This window comes from Alosa pseudoharengus, unplaced genomic scaffold (assembly GCF_046254945.1).
Source record: "Alosa pseudoharengus isolate Yale_2024_CS ecotype anadromous, Long Island Sound unplaced genomic scaffold, YU_APseudo_1.1 YU_APseudo_1.1_scf_19, whole genome shotgun sequence".
Classification (NCBI taxonomy): Eukaryota; Metazoa; Chordata; class Actinopteri; order Clupeiformes; family Clupeidae; genus Alosa; species Alosa pseudoharengus.
Genome location: NW_027468657.1, coordinates 5,843,546 through 5,861,679, shown reverse-complemented (window position 1 = coordinate 5,861,679; position 18,134 = coordinate 5,843,546). Strand labels below are relative to the sequence as shown.

At 41.7% G+C, this 18,134-nt stretch overlaps 1 protein-coding gene across 7 annotated transcripts in view; it reads right to left on the bottom strand.

Annotated features, from left to right (window-relative positions):
• Positions 1 to 18,134, bottom strand: part of LOC143132182 (NXPE family member 3-like) — a 104,424-nt gene that overhangs the window by 13,862 nt on the left and 72,428 nt on the right. For all 7 annotated transcript variants that reach the window (XM_076291534.1, XM_076291539.1, XM_076291538.1 and 4 more), the window contains one exon: positions 9,160 to 9,569. In XM_076291534.1, the coding sequence (XP_076147649.1) occupies positions 9,160 to 9,569 (410 nt within the window). The remainder of the gene's footprint in view (positions 1 to 9,159; positions 9,570 to 18,134) is intronic.

Below are 18,134 nucleotides of genomic sequence, written 5' to 3'. Positions count from 1 at the left end.
CATGCTTTGCGCATTATATCTCCAGAATGGCTTGACGCATATGCTTCAAATTTGGTACAAGTGTTTGTATGGACTCAAAGATGAAGTGAGTTGATGTTGGAGGTCAAAGGTCAAGTCCATGAATACTCTGAGCGCGATATCTCAAGAATGCCTTGACATACATGCCTGAAATTTGGTATGAGTGTTTTTATGGACTCAAAGATGAAGTGAATTGATGTTATGACGTTCGAATTTTCCCTCTAAAATAAACATGTATTTGAATATATTGGAATATCTAGGCTATATTATTTGCGCATTATGTCAATGACGCGCATCACGTCATCTTTTATTAACTTTTTGGAAACTTTTCAATTAACTAAAAGAAGATAAATATTTTTCATTAGTTTTGGAAGTTTATTTTTACGTAGCCTACAATGGCCAGTTCCGACAAAGCCGAAATTACTCCTTTTGAAACAATGAGTGCAGGCCGCGCGTTTGTATGGTTATATTGCTTGACAGGGGGGGATCCCAAGCAGTTTTCAGCCATAAGGCTACTTTGTATGGGGGGTTTTTCCTGCCATTAATAAAATTAAAATGAAAACAGTGAAATTAAAATGAAAAACTCGTTTTGCCATTTAATTTTCAAAGTGTCAGTGCAATTATCCTGCCAAATTTAAAAATAAAATGAAATATATACATTTGGCTTTTAATTTTCCTGATAAACACGATACATTTGTGACAAAAATAAAAATAAATTGAAAACGTCTATTTGTCATTTCATTTTCATTACCATCCTGGTATATTACTGCCAAAAATGAAAATGAAAATGTTAGTTGGAAAATGAAAATGCAAACTTCACTTTGACTTTGATAAATAAAATGAAAACTGACACCTGCTTGCGATTTATTTTCCATTTCTCGATTTTCATTTTCATTTTCAAGTTCACAACATGCAAATGAGCTGCATTGTTAATGAGATGTATGTGGGTGGTGCTCTGGTGACGACAAATGCAAGTGACTAAAATTTTAATTGCTGGCGGAGAGAGGGAGGGAAGCAGTCGGCAGAGAGAGCCAGGACTCGCAACGAGACTACTGGGCGAGCTGCTAGTGCTACATTCTACAAACCAGCAACTTACTACAAAACACGTTTTATTGTGTAATTCAACACGTAAACTGTGGATTCAAACCAGTGCAGCAACTCGCAACAGCACCAACGTTTCCATAAGAACGCTGTTGTCACACTACTCGTTCGTCAGATAGGAACTAGCTAGCTGGCTAGCTAGCCAGCAAAGTTAACCACCCAGATGGCAATAGGCTGGCGGCGGCCCACCGGTTTCGCTGTCGCCGGCGGACCGCTGAGTTTTTGCACATCGGTTCTACCGCGGTCCGCTGGGCTAACGAGCCTCAGATTTGACAACCTTTTCTTTATTCATTTATACGGCGGACTGCCGGTGGCCTAACGTTACCATCGCGGGTTGCTGACAAGTAGCCTATCTACCGGTGGTCCGATAGCTGCTTGCTATCTGGGCAGTAGCCTATATTTGAGATGAGGATGTCGAGCTTGATCTAACCGGTTAACGTTACACAATGCATGTTTCTGGTTCACCTGTTGTTAATAAAGCAAAATCGCCCCTTTGTAGGCTATTTGGTTGTAATGGAGAATTCTTGCTGTTAAACTGATAGTCCATGATAATGAAACAACACACCATTCTACTTTTGAGGGCTAAATTAAATGAAATATGGCTCGTTTTCCGTTTGAACACATTGTCATCAATATTTAAAATGACCAATTTTTGTGAATGTGCATGGTTATTGTTTCAAAACCGTAAATCAAATGAACGAAAAAGTAGGCCTACACGAACCCAATTACAGTAACTAGCCTAGGCCTACATGAAAAATTCACTGTTGTTGCATGAAATGTAATTTGTGTTTAGCCTAAATCATCAGTTTCTATCATCTAATATGAAACAATATACTATATAATTCGCTACCGGGCTGTCGGCAGTAGGCCTAAAGCCAAAGCGTATGGGGAGCGTATTTAGTCACTTGCATTTGTCGTCACCAGAGCACCACCCACATACATCTCATTAACAATGCAGCTCATTTGCATGTTGTGAACTTGAAAATGAAAATGAAAATCGAGAAATGGAAAATAAATCGCAAGCAGGTGTCAGTTTTCATTTTATTTATCATTTTGGCATACATTGTGCGCATTGTCAGGAAAAGGCAAAGTCAAAGTGAAGTTTGCATTTTCATTTTCCAACTAACATTTTCATTTTCATTTTTGGCAGTAATATACCAGGATGGTAATGAAAATGAAATGACAAATAGACATTTTCAATTTATTTTTATTTTTGTCACAAATGTATCGCGTTTATCAGGAAAATTAAAAGCCAAATGTATATATTTCATTTTATTTTTAAATTTGGCAGGATAATTGCACTGACACTTTGAAAATTAAATGGCAAAACGAGTTTTTCATTTTAATTTCACTGTTTTCATTTTAATTTTATTAATGGCAGGAAAAAAAACCCATAACTTTGAGAACATTTCCTAATTCACCCGACACTAATATTCAAAATTTTGAAAACTATTTCGGCATAGCCTATAAGCAGTTTAATTAAATGTAATGTTAGTTGTAAACAAACGGGCTACTTGGTGAGGCTTGGCCTCACAGATGCGCTCGTGCCTTAGATGGCAAGAAAAATCTTCACGATATAGGCCTATTAACTGACCGCCCGATTCACGGTGGCTGGGGGGCAGGGGGGGCCATCAGACATTTGTGCCCAGGGGTCTATGAATTGTTAATCTGGCCCTGCCCCCAACAAATCACACCTTTCCACCTCTGTGACAGCTTAAAAGAAGTCGAGAGAACTCACAGACCTATTCACAAACCGTTTTTTGTGGCATTTCGCCATGTTTTGAAATCCTATACGGCTACAGGAAGTTCCAATTGAAAGGAAGCAATTTTGCATTGTAGGCATAACTAACATGCAATAACGCCACCAACAACAACCAAAACAAGGCTATTCATTGTCAACATGTAAATTAAATGTAACGTTATTGTGAATCAAATTAAAATGTTCTCCTCTTTGCAAACGTAGGCATAGGCATAGTTTAGATTCATTTAATAATGTTACACAGATACTGCATCAATCCGTATGTTTCATTAGGCTACTAGGCTATTTGTTTTGCCTTACTCTTGATTCATTTAGGCTAGGCCTTTTTATTTAGTTATTCATCATCTTCCGTCCTTGTGTAGCGCACGCATTCTCAGACCTGTTACCTGTCACTCATCATCGTAAGGGAGGTGTTTGGAATCATTCCCGCGTTACAATCATCAGCCAATCAAGGTGGTCACTTCAGTCAAGCTCGTGCATGAGTAATAACGCCATCCATAGCAACGAAGACTCACTCTAATTCGTTACAGTTACTGAATAACTGTAACGTCCATTCCTGCGTCACTCTTGATATCTATCTCTAATATATTGACTTATTGTTTCCATAGGCATGCAGTGCTTGCTTATTGAAAATATAGATTAGCCTAGACACATTATTTTATTGTAGAGATATGCGCAGGACAGAGCACGCATTCTCTCCTTGCACCGCTCTCCCTCAAACAGGTTGACTTCAGCCCACACCTCCCCTACGCAAATCTCATTCCGCCTACTTCTACACTTCGAACACTTAGTTTTAAGTATATAGTGTAGATAACACAAAAAGTCAGTGCACTGCAGGTACCCGGATGACCCCCTAAAAACGGTCACAAAATTCAGTGTGCAACGATGGTCCCTACTCGCACTAAACGGACGCCATCTTGACTACAAAGCGGAAAGGGAGGGACCAGGGACGTCGGGAAGATTTTCCAATTTTGAAAATAATGGCGGACAATTCAGCCGAGACAGCCGGAGCTGCGACACCGCAATCGTATAAATGTAAGTAATGGTGGTAATACGAGGCATTGTACTGTCGTCTAATGCATCACTTACATGTCCCTCACTGACTGAAGCCGATATAATAATTTGGCGAGTTAATTAGCGTAAGTTACATGTTAATGCTACCTAGCTACCTACAACGTTAAGCCACGTTAAGCCAGCCATTGGGACGAGCACGTTATAAATGTAAACTCTATCGTATTAATGCAAGTAACAGCAGTAATACGAAACGTTTACTGACTTATAATGCATTACTTACGTGGCCTCACAGATTGAAGCCGACATAATCATTTGGCGAGTTAACGTAACGTTATATGTTAATGCTACCTAACACGTTAAACCATCCATTGGGACGAGCACGTTATCTGTGTGAACGCTAGTAAGTTATGAAACTGGCTTCGTGACTATGTGCTCGTGAATACAGTATTGTGCCATTGTAATGTTTGATATCACGTATACTATTGACGGGCAAGGTGAGTTCCTTTTGTCTCATCGAGGTATTTTGATCGGTTTTAGGGACGGACGAAGATACAAGGGAGCTTATCCCATGGCGTGCTGCCAACGCAGATTTGTTTACGGGGAGGAGAAATGCGACCCTTACTGGATTCGAGTAAGTACATTGCATTACCAGTTGTATTACGCTACGTTCTTTACTTCAAACTAACGTGATCACATATGCTCGTTGTTATTGACAGTGCTGTAGTGGAGGCTAAACACATGTAAAGCAGTCTATGCATCTCTGGCCCAACCCCAGGATAAATAATCTCCTCAAAATAAATGTTGTGATATTGTTGTTGCAAACAAAACATAAGAAATATTGTAGTTGCATTTCATGTGTAACATAACATATTAGGTGGGCGAACCCAGTACTCATGCCATGTTAAATGATCTGGTAGTGGGCCTCTGTATTATTTAATGCATTGATATGATCTGCTGTTGTGTTTCTTACCAGGGAATTCATTAAGAAAAAGGGGTTGGAGGGGAGGCTGGATGCCAAGGCCATCAGGAAGAGATGGGAGAACTTGGTAAAAGCTTTACAGGAATTGGTTGTACACTTGTGTGTTTACCTTTGAACTAATTGGTAAAGTCAAATTAATGATTGATCAATTCCTAAAAATACTACCTACCTACTTTATCAAACTGATAAGAAGTAGACAATGTATTTACCTCTGGTGTATGAATTGAACCATACAATGCTTAATACAATGTTTAATAATGTTGAACACATTAGATTTTGCAGAATGGTCATGTAATTTATTCAGATTTGTTTTGTTTTTTAACATGCCAGACGAAATCAAAAAACAATCATACATTTAAAATTTTTAAATGTAATCATGGTCAGGGACATAACATGCCATTGCCATCCTCTGTCTCTGCTCTGCACCAGAGACGGCTCCTGGAGGTGCTGGTGCTGGTCTTCATGCCCTCCTGACATCAGCATCTGGCTCCAGCAGGTCTCCGTTGCTCATACATATATTATGCAGAACAGTGCAACAGACGATGACGATAAGTCACATCCACTTCCAGAGCCTTGAAGAAGATGGACCTCCATCTTGTCTTCAGCATCCCAAAGGACCGCTCAACAATGCTCCTGGCCTTTGACAAGCTGTTGTTAAAGCGAGCCTGGAGGTGGTTGCGAACGGGCTGTCTGAAGGGTGTGATGAGGCTGATGGGCTGGGACAGGCAGGGGTAGCCCCCATCTCCAAGTATGCTGTATCCTGGTGGAGGGTAGGACTGCTGATAGTAGATGGGGCTGTTCCTCAGTACTCTGGCATTATGAACTGACCCACAGTACCCCACGAACACATCGAGGAACTTCCCCACGTTATCACAGATGGCCTGCAGCTGGATGGAGTAAAAGAGCTTCCTGTTAAAATAACAGGCGGCATCTTGTGCTGGGGGCTTCACTCTGACATGACAGCCATCGATGGCACCAACCACACGGTTGAAGGCTGCAGATCTGGCCAGACGGGCAAAGCGACCCCCGAGGTGAGGGAGCTCTTCTGCGGTGGGATGTCGGACCACTCGATACAGTAGAGCGGCGATCTTCCCACTCGCCCTGTGGACTACCCGGTGAATAGTTGCCCGGGGCATGGCAAAGGCCCTGGCAACCACACGGTAGGAGGAGGGCGTGGCAAGCCAGAAAAGAAAGATCAGGGTGTCGATTTCTGGGCCCCAGCCATGGTCGCATTCCCTGCCCAACACATCCATGAGTGCATTGAAGGACACCCTTGAAAGGCGATAGTCAACCCTCATGTCACTGTGGCCATCAAAGTATAGTGCCAACACTGGCACTGTGTTATTAATCTGGCAGTACTTTCTGGGGCTGGGAGGACGCTGTGAGTGGGGAGAGGAAAGTGAATTAATTATGTTTTTTTTGTTGAAAATAAAGTGAATATCTGGTTCTGTTACTGTGTTTTCCTTAATTCATTGTCTTTTCTTAACATTCATCAGAATTAGTACATGATAGAGCATATCAATAGGCCTGTCTATTCTGTTGCCTATTGCTTGGTGTATGTTAGTGTAAAGATCACTTAACATTTTGAGCACAAATTCATACACTTTTGTGAAGTCTTATACTGATAGAGCTTTTAATTGTTTATCCACTTGGAGCACACTGAAGTACTGATGGTAAAATAATAACTAGCAGCTTACTGTCACTGTCCTGCATAACATTTATATAGACAGTGAAAAAACATTTAGTAATTGCATTGAAGTATTGTGACATGAAATGGTAAAACGTCTGTGAACCTGCTGTGTACATTTAGTAATTCATCAACTTAATGCAAGGAACTGCTCCTGACTGTTTTGAAAAGGTAAAGTGATTGATTAATCCTACTGGTGTAGCCTACTGCTGCACTGCAATTTGTGCATGATAGGTGTTTGTAAAATACATGAACATACCTCATGTTCAGCCAATAGTAGGAGGATCCTGCGTTGGCGTCGGAGGCGATGTAGTTTCCACATGCTGTGAACGATTGGTTAATGAACGTGTGTGTTTGTAAACAAACGCCGGCATATATTTTTGGCGGCCTGAAAATTCGCGTTCACGTGTGTTGCGTTCGTCATGTCATACAGTCATTTCCGGTAAGCTTTTTAACATAAGTGTTCCTTTTGGAACAATACTAACGATCGAAAGTGGGCACTACGGCTGTAAGTGGTCAGTGCACATTAGCAGTGCACTGACGTAAGTATTCGGAATGAGACAGACCTAGTGTCTTGTGCAAGAACTGTTCATGCAGACTACAACTGGCGCGGTGTAGCCTACACAACTTTGTTCAAAATTGATGCATTCAAGTTAACTTTGCAAAGTTAGTGTTATAGCCTAAACAATAAAAACAGAAAGGATGCAGCAGGCAGCAAATGTAGAAGAGTCATTTCCAGTGGAAGAACAAAATGCTGAATGAAGCCCAAAGCTATGAAGGCATTAGCCTGGCTAGCGCCACCACTTCTCAATGAGACGTGGTCTGGGAACCAAACGTTAATTTTCTCGTATTTGAAAAAAATGCCCAGATCCGTTTATTGGGTGCCACAGATGTCTATCAAATGCGTCTGTGCATAACTCATCATCGTCTTGCTTTCCCCCTTGTTCTGTGATTGGTCTCCTATCTCAGGCGAAAATTTGCTCCATGGTCTCCAGGCTGCCTTAGCAGCGTGAATCAAATCGCGCGCAAGGCAGCATGGGAACACATAGGGGAGGTGTGGGCTGAAGCCAACCTGTTTGAGGGAGAGCGGTGCAAGGAGAGAATGCGTGCTCTGTCAGAATCAGAATAGTTGAATAACATAACCTACACCCAAAAATATACTTAAAAAAAAAAAAATACCCTCAAGGGCCGAATTATATATTATTTTGACATTATACAACAATTAGGTTCTATGGAACTATTTATTTGTTTCTGATTTGCCGAGAGACGTTCCATGAGTTGGAATATCCCTGGACATTTCAACTCAGACTTTGCACAGCTAATAATAAATCACTTCGCGATACAATGCGAAGATCCCAGCTCTCCACTATTTTAAGCAATGTGTTACTCCTTAACAAACCATAACACATCTGTGGATTAAGCCACACAGTCAACTCAATGTAAGTAAGATAAACGAGGATGCTAATTGTTCTCAGCATTGGCATTGCCAGCATTGTGTAGGGCCTATAATATGATTGTCACTTGGAGGAGACTTGTAGATAACTAACGTTAGCATACTTAGCTAACCGCTGCTAACGTGCTAGCATTGTGTCAAACATTTGGGGCTGTGCACAGTAGTGTAACATTTATTCACCATAAATTAATAAAGTTGAGTGGTTCTGCAATGTAGGCTATGTTTCCGTTTTTTTGCAGTACCATGTCCCTTACATGACATGGCCCAGTGTCCTTGTAACATGCATGCAGCAAAGCTAGATATGAATGTGATTTCAGCCCGACTTTCAACATTTCTTTCAAGAAGACACTTAAACCACATAACCACAAAGACCCGTAACGAGGGATCTGGAATGTTGGTTACCTAGCAACCAAGACGCTGTAAAAGGGAACAATTTTTGATGCGTAAGAACGATGTCGAAATTAACATGTTTAAACAATAATGGGGTGTTTTCAGATTATTTAGTTTGTGGTAGAATTGTTGTATAAAAGCAATATAGCACTCGTGATCGTGGGATTGGTCATGGATATTCCCACGGCTGTTGTTGCCTGCGCCACTCGGCCTCCGGCCTCGTGGCTACGGCCGAACAACACCCGTGGGAATATCCATGACCAACCCCACTCTCACTCGTGCTATATTGCTTAATTAGGTTGCGGGCCGGAATTGGGCCGGGTACGGAGTTTGAGACCCCTGATCTAGGTAAAACCAAACATTTTTTTATACCGACAGTAAGTATATACTCTTTTGATCCCGTGAGGGAAATTTGGTCTCTGCATTTATCCTAATTCGTGAATTAGTGAAACACACACAGCACACAGTGTGGTGAAGCACACACTAATCCCGGCGCAGTGAGCTGCCTGCATCAACAGAGGCGCTCAGGGAGCAGTGAGGGGTTAGGTGCCTTGCTCAAGGGCACTTCAACCGTGCCTACTGGTCGGGGTTCGAACCGGCAACCCTCCGGTTATAAGTCCGAAGTGCTAACCAGTAGGCTACGGCTGCCCCCAAGTACTCGGTGACCTCAATAAACGGAGATCTATGTGAAAACTCACCGGATTTCTCCTTTTAGCAGTAAACACTATTGCAATAAATACTAACCCTCTTTTACTCACCTGCTCATGAAAACCCTGTCAAGGGCCGTTGTGATGTCCCTCATGAGTTCATCTGTATTGTGGTACAACAGGGCATCACATGGCAGAGTTTGGGGTTTACGGCAGTGCCATGTTGCCCCCGTGCGGGCATCCTTGTACTCACAGCGCTCTCCCTCACCTGGCAGCACCAACCCTTCCCATTTAATGTTGCAAATTGCCTTTTCCTCCACTCGAGCACCCTGGGGGTTCTTGCCTACAAAGAAGCCAAGATAGTAGATGTAGCTGGAGTCTCGAATCCTCTTAAGGACCTGTACGCCCTCACTGGAGTGAATCAGGCGGATTGCCACCAATGCCTTGCCCACCCATGGCAGGGTGAACCGGGCTGAGTAGGTACCATTCTGGTGGTCCAGTACCTCTCCAAACACACTAGCCTGCCATCCAGAGAGAAGAGGAAACATTTAACAAAGTTTAATTCAACAGACTTTTATTCATCTTGAGCTATTGAGCTAGTACAGTCAGACATGGGCAGTATTTTAATTATATGTATTTCTGTCAGAACCATTTTAGTCAAGAAACACAAGAGAAGATTCTGAATGAAATTTCTTTATTGTAAATTATGAATTACATTTGACAGGATAGCTCTGTTCAGAGGAACCCCCCTATTTCCATGAGCACCATGGAAAAGCATTAAGTCAGGGGGCAGCAGCAGTTTAGGGAATTCTCACCCCAGCAGGACAGGGAGAGATAAATATTCCCCCCATGAACAGAGCCAAGCGACGTGCCAAGACAACATGCCACATCATACACGACAAGGTGGAGCAGGGGAGGCGGTGGGTAGCAAAACCCGAGCAGTATACGGTTGAGAGGAAGTGGGTAGAATTTAAAAGGCGTGCCAAAGCTGTGAGGCCAATCGCTAGGGAAGAAAGATAATCGGCTGAAGGGATGCACCTGGATCAATTAGGAATGAATGAGATGAAGGGGAGGGCGGCAAGCTTCTTGACTACCATGGCCTGGCCAGAACTGACGTTAACACTTTAATTTTTCAAATACATATTTCATTTCTTTAGCGTATTTTGTAATTTGTATTTTGCAGGATTGGAACAAGTCTAATGTAGTTTGTAACAAAATACTTTTAGGGATTGTATTTAGAGTATTTCAAATATGTCATCACTCAGTTAAATATACTACCTATAACCATGACAATAAGCTATCCTGATCATATCCGGGAGCCAAAGGCCAAAATCTTGGCAAGCCTGGTTTTGTCGGTTAAATTTTTTTTCTTCTTTGCTGTTTCTTGTTGCCTAGGGGTTACTCCATAAGAATAGGGTGGGTGCCCGATGATATCCCTTGGGCAATTCCCTATATTCAGCTCTAAAGTTAACCTAAGTAGCGATTTGTCCATAAAAATACTAATTTCATTACCCTTTTGGAAGGACAGCAAAACATGTAAACCCATTTTTCCTATTTCTTGCAGTAGTATGCCACATTGTGACCAACTTAAAAGATCCAACTTTTCTCTTTTACAATCCCCTCTGGACATGTCTGAAGTTGGAAAAAATGAAAAGAAAAGTCAACTGAGGGAGCCAAAATGGTCATCATGGGTTGTTAACCCAATTTTTATTGTTTGTGCCGCCATATCTGCACATATATCTGTCTTTTCTGTTTTATCATCCCCTTAGAACATTGAAAGTTGAAAAAAATAAAAAGTAACTAACTTCAGGAGCTTGAATTGTCAGGTGTGTCAAGTGCTACAAGACTACATTTTGAAAACGATACAGATAAAATACTGAGAGAGAACATTAGGACATGGACCCCATGACCCTAAGTACCTAATAGCTGATGTTCATTCTCACTACAGGACAATATTAAAATCACTTCCGCCGAGGTATGCAGGAATAATAGAGACAGACGCAAAGACCTCCCTGATGCGAAAAGAGTTTTCTCCACCAAGTTAATTAATTCTGTATCGGGACACCTTAGGCTTACAGGATGTTATTCTGTTTGTCCCCCATGTTACCAGTAATGTATGTAGGCAATAGGCATGCATTTATAGCACAAAAAGGGAAGTGCAGTTCAGTTTAAAAAGAGGCCGAGCTGTTAAAGCTGCAGTTGGCAAGTCTGACAGATTGAGGGGTCTTAGCCAAAATTTTGAATGTTTACAACTCTCATGCCCCTCCCCCACTACCACCGAGCACCCTCTCATCGAGTTTGTGCTCGTCAGTGCGCACCAGACTGCACCAGACTGTGATTGACAGTCAGATCTCACACACCCCTGCTTTGATTGGACCAGAAGAACCGGGAGCTATGGATTTATGCAAAACAAATAACAGGCTCTAGGTGGAGTGCGGGTTTTTTCTAAAAACGGCTGATTTATGTTGTTCTGTCGGAGCATAGTGTCGGTTTCAGTGAATATGATCAAAAAAATCTTGCCAACTGCAGCTTTAAATCGGTCGTACTACATTGGTTATGGAAATGATGGTGGGTAGCAGAGCTAGTGGTGCTCAGGTGGCTGTTCACTCGGCCGCTCCTCCGCTCAAATTCACGTCAGGTCGCTCTGCTCAATTTCGCTCCCCGCTCCACTTCAAAATCCTCCCGCTCCAGTGAAATCGTTCCAAGCTCGCTCCAATTTAAAAGAGGGAGAAATAATCTACAAGCCGAATTGTCACCTTATGTAGCAGGGTAAGCAGGTCCTGCTCTCTGCTGTGTGTCTCTCACTGATTACCATGATTGACAGACCCGCCCAGTCATTAGCCTTTCACTGATATATTGGCAGGCAGGTGCTTCCCGTGGGAGCGTCCTGCCTTTTTTCCTTCCGGGGACCTGATCATGGTGTTGTCGGCGAAAGCAGGGGGTCAGGATTTGAAGGGTTAGCTTCAGCCACTTAGCATGGCATTTGGCCGCCGACATTTTTGAAAACATGGCGTTACATGGTTGCAACTTCCGGCACCAGTTTTTACATGCTGATTGGTAGATGACAGCTCATGCACGAGTTTAGTGTTGGGCACGAGCGTCCTCGCGCGTCCATGTTGGTTTGCATTTCTGGAAGACCACAAATAAAACAACTAACTACTTGGATTAAGCTACTGATACTTGACTTAATGCCTACATGGTTTAGGCTGTATTACCGGACTTTGTGGTAAATAAAAGAAAAATATTAATGTTGTCATATTATGCTATTATTTGCCGTATATGTGGGTTGACAAGGTAACTGACCATGACCATACATTTTAGCAGATGCATTGCAATGACCTATATCCAATTATTAGCCTACTCATTGCGTTGTGTATGAAAACTAATTTAAAACGCAAAGGATGTAGTTCTGTAGTCCATGCAACGCAACGTCTGGATCATGTAACCATGTCTCCCCAAGTGATTTAAAACTAAACAAATGTCAATGACTTATTTAGTTTGCTTTCTTGCAACATTGACATGATTAGGCTATGCATTTGATTTAAATGTTCAGGCTGCCAGTCGAGGCAAAAGCCAAATATCCAACAATTGCAGACTCTATGCCTACTCGAACCACAGTACCCGAGGGATGTGCGCTTCTATCGGTAAGTTTAACTTGCGTTGCCTTCATTTCGTCTGCCTGCAAATGTAGCCTTGGTTAAACAAGCTGCAAATTCACACTGGGTGCAGCAAAAATCCCAGCTATCCACAAGTTTCTTCGTCCCATGTCTACATAATTATAGTCATTTTCGTTGAATAGCTTATTGCACAATATAGTATACAGCCTGTCCAAATATACTGTAACATTTAGGGATCATTATTTGTGTAGCCTAAAGTGAGTCAATATTGATTGCATTGTTTATTATCACATATGAACATCACATTAAATAACCTAGGACTTCAGAGACAGGGCAAACTTCTACCACCATTCCCAAAATGTTATCCCAACCAATGAAATACATTTGCGCTTATAACGAGGTGAAGTGAAGCGCGTTCACGAACAACTTGTTTTCCTCTGAGGGAATGTCCAATCTTCATCAACGACATAGGCCTACCGTTGTACCTTACGTTGTCTCTGTCTGTAACGTGGAATCTAATAGGCTAATTCTACCTGGTGCCGGAAACGAACACCCATGTAACGCCATTTTCATAAAGATGGCTGCGGTCAATTTCAAACTTTTTTGGCTGAAGTAGCTAGCCTAGCATGGGCCATTGAAATGAATGGGGGCGGGACTTAGTCACTCTCTCCAGTTATATATATAATACCTCCATGGGCGAAAGGCACTAGTTTGGTAGCCTGGGTTTTCCCATGCTGCCTTATGCACGCAATTTTATTCACGCTGCTAGGCAGCCTGGATTCCATGGACTTCGTTTTCACCTCAACGAAGGAACCAATCACAGAACGGAGGGGGGACAGCAAGACGATGACGACACACCGAAGCCATTATGAGCTACCATGGAGGTATTATATATAACTGGAGAGAGTGACTAAGTCCCGCCCTCCATACAAATGAATGGTGGAGGCTAGGCTAGTAAATCCGGCCAATTCATAGTCAGCGCCATCTTGAACACTGGGGTTCGGCTCCAGCGCCAGTCGGCTCTGACCATGCTCCAAGTTCCAAAGCCGAAAATGACGCATGGACCAACGTCGATTTTTATTGGATATTCTGTATAAAGAGAGTCGTCCTCCAGTAAGAAGGTGGCGATAATGCACACGCCATAATGCTTGCCACGTAACAAGAAGAAGAATAAGTTGCTCGGGAACGTGCATGGAGTTCCGAGTGGAGTGGAGCACAACTTAATTTAATTGGATAACAGCGGCTCTAATGAAGAGCAGTCTGCCTGCCTTCCTGCTGCTGCAAATGCATTTGAACATGACGTGAAATATCCGTAGTCGAACTATAAATAAACTATTCAGTTTTTAGTGCCATGTGTAGCGCATTTTACAGTCCATGATTAGTTTGTTTTTTATTTTATTGTTTGCCATCTCATAGCTGGTGCTCTAAATGTATTCTAGCGTCTGGCCCATGACCAAATCAAGCCAATAATAGCCAGTAGCCAATAATGACTGGAGCCAGAGCCCAGAACATACTTTCCGTTAATCCTAAATTTTCCAGGGTCTGCTATTTACTTATGCTGTGCAAAGCACAGGTATTTATTTGGGGCACGCTTATTCGAGGCAGACCTTTATTTCTTACATTGTGGGTTTTATTGTGAGACATGCGTTTTGTTTGGAGCAGCATACCAGGCTATCAAAAGCAGATGATTTTCGGTTTTGGTATGGGATTTAATTTACTTTTGGACTTTTATTATATAGTTAAATGTTGAGACTGATGGGCACTTAAATCTAGGGGGTATTTGATGATCACTGTAAAGTTTTGTGTAGTTGAAAAAGTGTTGGAATTTCCAGCTGTTTATTGTAAGACAAGGCAGTCCCTTTATGAAACCTTATTGCGTAGCCAAGTAGCATACACGTTCTTGCCTTTGACCACAATAAATTTGAAGTAGTGCTTATATGTCCACCTCGAAAATGCCAACTTTTCATCGGATTGATCCTGACCTCTGCTGTTTCATCGAATCTCTATTTTAGCTGTTGCGTGTGTGGCGGCAAGTGTGTAAAAACACTGGCTCTTATTGGCTACCATGAAACATGACTCTGCCTTAGCCAATTATTAACACACCTCCTCAAGGGATGCGTTCAGATTACAGTTTATTCAATAATGCATTTAACGTCCAGTAACGTTAACAGCGTTGTAACGACGGGAAAAGTAATTAGTTAGATTACCCTGTTACTGAAAAAATAACGTTGTTACCTACGTTCTTTTAAACGGCATTATTCCAAACACTGCAAATGTGTATCACAAATTTGAAGTCACAGATTTTTTTTCCTGCCCTGTACATACAACATAGAGGTTACAAGTTCACAAATTCCTTATTGCAGGTACACAAATCCCATGCTACACCTCGCAAATGAGAAGTTTCCTCTGCTGATGATTTTGCTACCATCACCTACACATCTGTGTAATATTATCTCACAAATTAATTTTTTTGTCTATTTGCGTTTGGGCATTTTTGTGTGAGCACAACTCGCTAAACACAACTGCTTGAATCTGCAGTTACGAGTCTCAAGTTCTATTTTCAGATTTCATGATTGTGACTTTCGTGTACAAGTGCACAAATTCTATGTACAAGTGCACAAGACTTTCGACACGGATTTACCTCCATACCTGATGCTCGCCTACAGTGTAGGCTTACGCACAGTTTTTATCAAATAGTTATATGGACTAACTATACCATTTGTATAGAGACGGCACATTTTTATCATTCAAGGAGATTGGCTATCGGTGCATTGTCCGCCGTCACCTAAGGGCTGCTGTTTTGTCTCTGGATGTTTCTTTTTTTGTGTAATAATTGCATTTTGTGCCTTGTTATTTGTTTGTATCAGTTCTGTTCGACAAGAAACAGGGGGCCTTAATGGGTGGTTAACAGTCTTAAAGTGGGGGAGTCTTCCGTAGGCCTACTAGTTTCCCTGGTTTCACCTGGTGTGTCTGACGTGAATTTTCGTCACATGTTGCAGTGTGAGTGTGAGTTATGTGCCATAACTTGTTTGCAGTGCAGTGTAAATTGCATGATAGATCTCTCTCTCTCTCTCTCTCTCTCTCTCTCTTTCTGCTGTTCCACCAGTGACCAAGCCCCTGTCCTGTCTATTATGTTATGTCAAATCATGTAGCTCCATTTTTATAATAAATACAGTATATATATTTTTCTAAAAACATGTCTCTGCCCTGCATGTGTTGAACCTGTGTTGCCAATTAGCAAGGTTTGTGTGAATTGGTGACTTATTTTCCTAGTGGTGACAAATACCCTAGATGGTGTAATCAGCTACAACTTTCCCCTTTTGAATCTGCCACACTCAGAAAACTTAAATCTCAAAGAACTAAGAGCAACGGCAATTTCACTCATAGGACATTTATTTTAAAAGATAATGCAACACCGATAGTTCAACAACGAACACGCTTGGCAACGTCAATACACATAAGCTTAAAACTAAAGGGATCAGTGTGATCAATTGTCTAACGAATACAGGCTTAGCATCCAAGTTTAACTTCAGCCTAAGGCCTACTTGATATGAAGCATATTCAAATTGCTCACGTTTTTCTTTTTTCACACTCATGTTTCCGCAAAATATGTCTTCTTAAATTACAAAATAAATCTTTACTTACTGGAACAGTGTCACCACATGGTTGTTCTTGCTCTACATTGTTAGTATCTAGTTGTTTTGTAGGAATAGTTAGCTACACTTGTAGGCCCTATGACTTTCAGTTTCAGTTTAAAATATTTAGCGAACTCTATCCCCATCAACAAACTTCCTATGACCGATATCTTTGAAATTTAACGGTCTTGGTTTCATTAGGACATGAATTCTGGGTGGATTTGGTCTCCGACTCGTGGTGTGAGCGGTAGTGGAGCGGAACAGGGACGCCGCTACGGCCTTTAAATTCAAATTTAAACCACTCGGTGAGTTGCACAGTTTTGAAAACGAACGTTAAGGGTTGAGTTAAGGACATGTTTGTGCACGTGCATGTTTGTGCATGTGCAGGGCAATCCTGATCAAGTTGCTCTGTATGTTCGTCCCTATATGTACCTCTTTGAATGCGTTTACTACGTGATGTTTATTTGAATCTGTTATTAATTTATGGAGGAACATTGCTATTTTGTCTTAGTCTGTCTCGTGAATTATGTGTTAATTGTTCGTTCTGTCTACCCCTGGAATTTAGAATGGTGCTGGCCACCTGAATATATGTTCACCCCTCTGTCAGTCTTGAGAGTTGAGTCTAGTGTTGTCTTGTGCCTTTGAGACTTCTATAGTAAAGTTATTTATAGTAAAGTTATTTAACAGTCTTTTGTAGTCATGTTCCGTGTGGAACTAGCCATGACTTTAGGATTTGTTGATAGCTGAATTACTTATGAATTTTTTGCATACTATTATATTTTTCTTCACAAGCAGTTCATGGATCTTTCATTTGCTTGCTCTCATTTTGCAAGCCCTAAATTAAATTCAATTTTTGCACTTTACCACTACTGTCTCTCTGCTTCTGTGGCCAAGCCCAAAACTAGACGGAAACTCGAGGTAGTTCCGTCACACAGGTTAGAAATTATTGAGCGAGCCTCTATATCTGAAGATCTCCATGGAATATGGATAAAACTTACAACCAGGTAAGGAGTTTCTAGTAGCCTGGGTGCCATTCCGAACTTAGTCCCGCCCCACGGGAAGTTCGGTCTGGCATTGCTCCATTGTGGGGCAAGTATGCTCGTCCTAAATCTGCGGACCAATCAAATCAGGCTTTACGATGATGGACAGGTGAGCAACAGCGCCTGGTCTATCACGTCATCTGAGCACGCTTAGATTAGGCTTATGTTTGAAACAAAAACGCTGTGGCTAGAAGGATACATGGCTTTTAAGATCCCATATGGAAAATTCATATTATTTAATGAGTTTGTATCACGGAAAACGATTATTTCTGAAAACTTTGGGCAAAGTTGAGATGTGGAAAAACTGGTGGTTTCACTTTCATCAAGGGAAAACAGCGCTGTTGCATTGCGACATGTTTCCTCGTTCGTTTGAAATCTCTGATTGACCACCTGTTCGAGGGATTTGCGACAGCCTTTTCCAGCTGTTTAACGTGTTGTAGCATATCACTGTTCAACAGAATTATTTTTTAAAACAGAGGGGATATAGGAGCAGAAGGATGGTTTGTGTGTTTTCTTCCTACACCTCACGGTAAGCTATTTTGTTGCTCTGATTGGTTAGGTCTATCCAATTGAGTGCAGAGGCATTCCCCCCGTTTATCGGTTGAAGCACGCCCCATAATTATGTCCCAATGGAGCAGTATCAGACTCATATTCTGACTAGAATTTGAGTATGACAACGTCAGTCTAAGTTTCTAGCCCACTTATCCAGAAATGATTTTGATATGAAATTATATTTATCATAGAATATAGGCTACAGTCAGCAGCAGTCTGCCTGGTATGTGAGATGGATATTT